Source organism: Amphimedon queenslandica, unplaced genomic scaffold, assembly GCF_000090795.2.
Source record: "Amphimedon queenslandica unplaced genomic scaffold, v1.1 AMPQUscaffold_12847, whole genome shotgun sequence".
NCBI lineage: Eukaryota > Metazoa > Porifera > Demospongiae > Haplosclerida > Niphatidae > Amphimedon > Amphimedon queenslandica.
In genome coordinates this window covers 45,137-46,788 of record NW_003546917.1, presented here as the reverse complement: position 1 = coordinate 46,788, position 1,652 = coordinate 45,137, and the positions used below count along the sequence as shown (strand labels likewise).

The following is a 1,652-nucleotide window of genomic DNA, read 5'->3' as shown; positions in this document are numbered from 1 at the left end:
CTATATATTGATGTACTAATGCTATGTAGAAAGTTTGAGCCAATTTCAGGGTTAAATTTTTGAGTTAGGGCCATTTAAAAAATGAGCAAATTTCAGAAACTTTCCCTGTACTATAGCCCNATAGTTTTTTCCAAAACATCATTAATTCCAACAAAAGAAAAGACTATGCAACATATATTGCATACATTACACAGCTTATACAAATGTCAATTCACTGTACTATCATACATGTACATGTTGTGAGTTAGGTAGAAGTACATTTTCATACCTTTCCAGTGAGAGACAGTTCCCCAGTCATGGGAACATTCTGACGTATTGGACGATCCATAGCCAGTGAGAGGAGGGCAGAGACTATAGTGACACCTGCTGAGGGACCATCCTTTGGGGTAGCACCCTTTAATTAATAATAACAATAATAATAATTAATTGATAATAATAATAGTAGTAGTATTACCTACCTCAGGAACATGTAGACGAATTTTTGCTTTGTCAAGGAAATCATTTTTAGGATCTTTTGAAGACAAAAATGACTTTAAAAATACAGAAAAACACAATTTACATAAAAGCACCTTATACCGTATAGCTAAAAAATTTGGAGTGATAAAATTTTGGCAAAATTTTAACTCTGTGCATGTTTCTATGGAACCTTATCAAACTGAACACTAAAATTTGGCAAATGGGCCTCAATTTGCCAAAATTTTACTCCACCAAATTTTCTAGCTATACATGTATTTCCATATCTCTCTCTCTCTCTCTCTACCTTAGCAAAAGTATAAGCAATAACAGTGGACTCCTTCATTACATCTCCTAACTGCCCAATGGTAGTCATACCCCCTGCCCTCTCTCCTCCTTTGACAGGTCCCGCCCCTCAGCCACGCCTGTCTCTATATAAAGAGTAGTACCGCCCATTGATGTCCAAGCCAGACCCATAACCACTCCAGGGGGTGTGGTCTCGTAGAGACGATCGGAAATAAATGGAGGATGACCGACGAAATCTTTTAAATTAGAAGAAGAGACTGTGACAGGATCAGTGACAGGAGGGGGAGAAGGTTTCGCTTCTTCTTCTTTTGTTTCTTGTTTCTTTTCATCTTCTTCAGCTTCAGCTTCATCATCATTAGTTTGTGTCTGTGATACGACTTTAAAAGCTGCTTTATGTAATATCTACCAAATGAAGGAGAGTGAAATTACAATGAAGGAATACAATAATATTACAAGGAGGCATATGTACATGCCTCCTTGTAATATGTAATTCATATATTGAATTAAAAAAATATATTGAATTATATTGAATTCCTTGCATATGTAATTCATAAAAAATCTAATTTTGATCGGAATCAGTTCAAACTTTCTACACAACATAAGTACATGTATATGTATCAGGAAATGTAATTAAAATGGAGAATTCTCAACTTTTCATTTTTGACGAAATTTGGCCAAAATCCCTGTACTACAGTACAGGGAGTTTTGTCCAATTTTTGAGCAACTTTAAAAATTTGTAAAAAATTCAATCTTGATTGGAATCAACTCAAACTTGCTACACAATATATTAATGTATGAGTAGTTCCTTTACTTGTATTATTTCCATTCTGTCAATGAGTGGTCCTGGTATAGTGTCAGTTGTATTGGCTGTACAAATGAACAGAACACGTGAT

The 1,652-nt window shown here is 34.9% G+C and overlaps 1 protein-coding gene across 1 annotated transcript; it reads right to left on the bottom strand.

The window, feature by feature from the left end:
* Positions 1-127: 127 nt before the first annotated feature.
* LOC109586538 (lon protease homolog, mitochondrial-like) lies at positions 128-1,646 on the bottom strand. The gene is made up of 4 exons (XM_020002743.1): positions 1,571-1,646; positions 761-1,161; positions 459-530; positions 128-394 (listed from the first exon to the last, which is right to left on the bottom strand). Exons 2-4 carry the CDS (start codon positions 827-829, stop codon positions 263-265), a joined length of 273 nt encoding a protein of 90 aa, XP_019858302.1. The 5' UTR covers positions 830-1,161; positions 1,571-1,646; the 3' UTR covers positions 128-262.
* Positions 1,647-1,652: the final 6 nt, after the last annotated feature.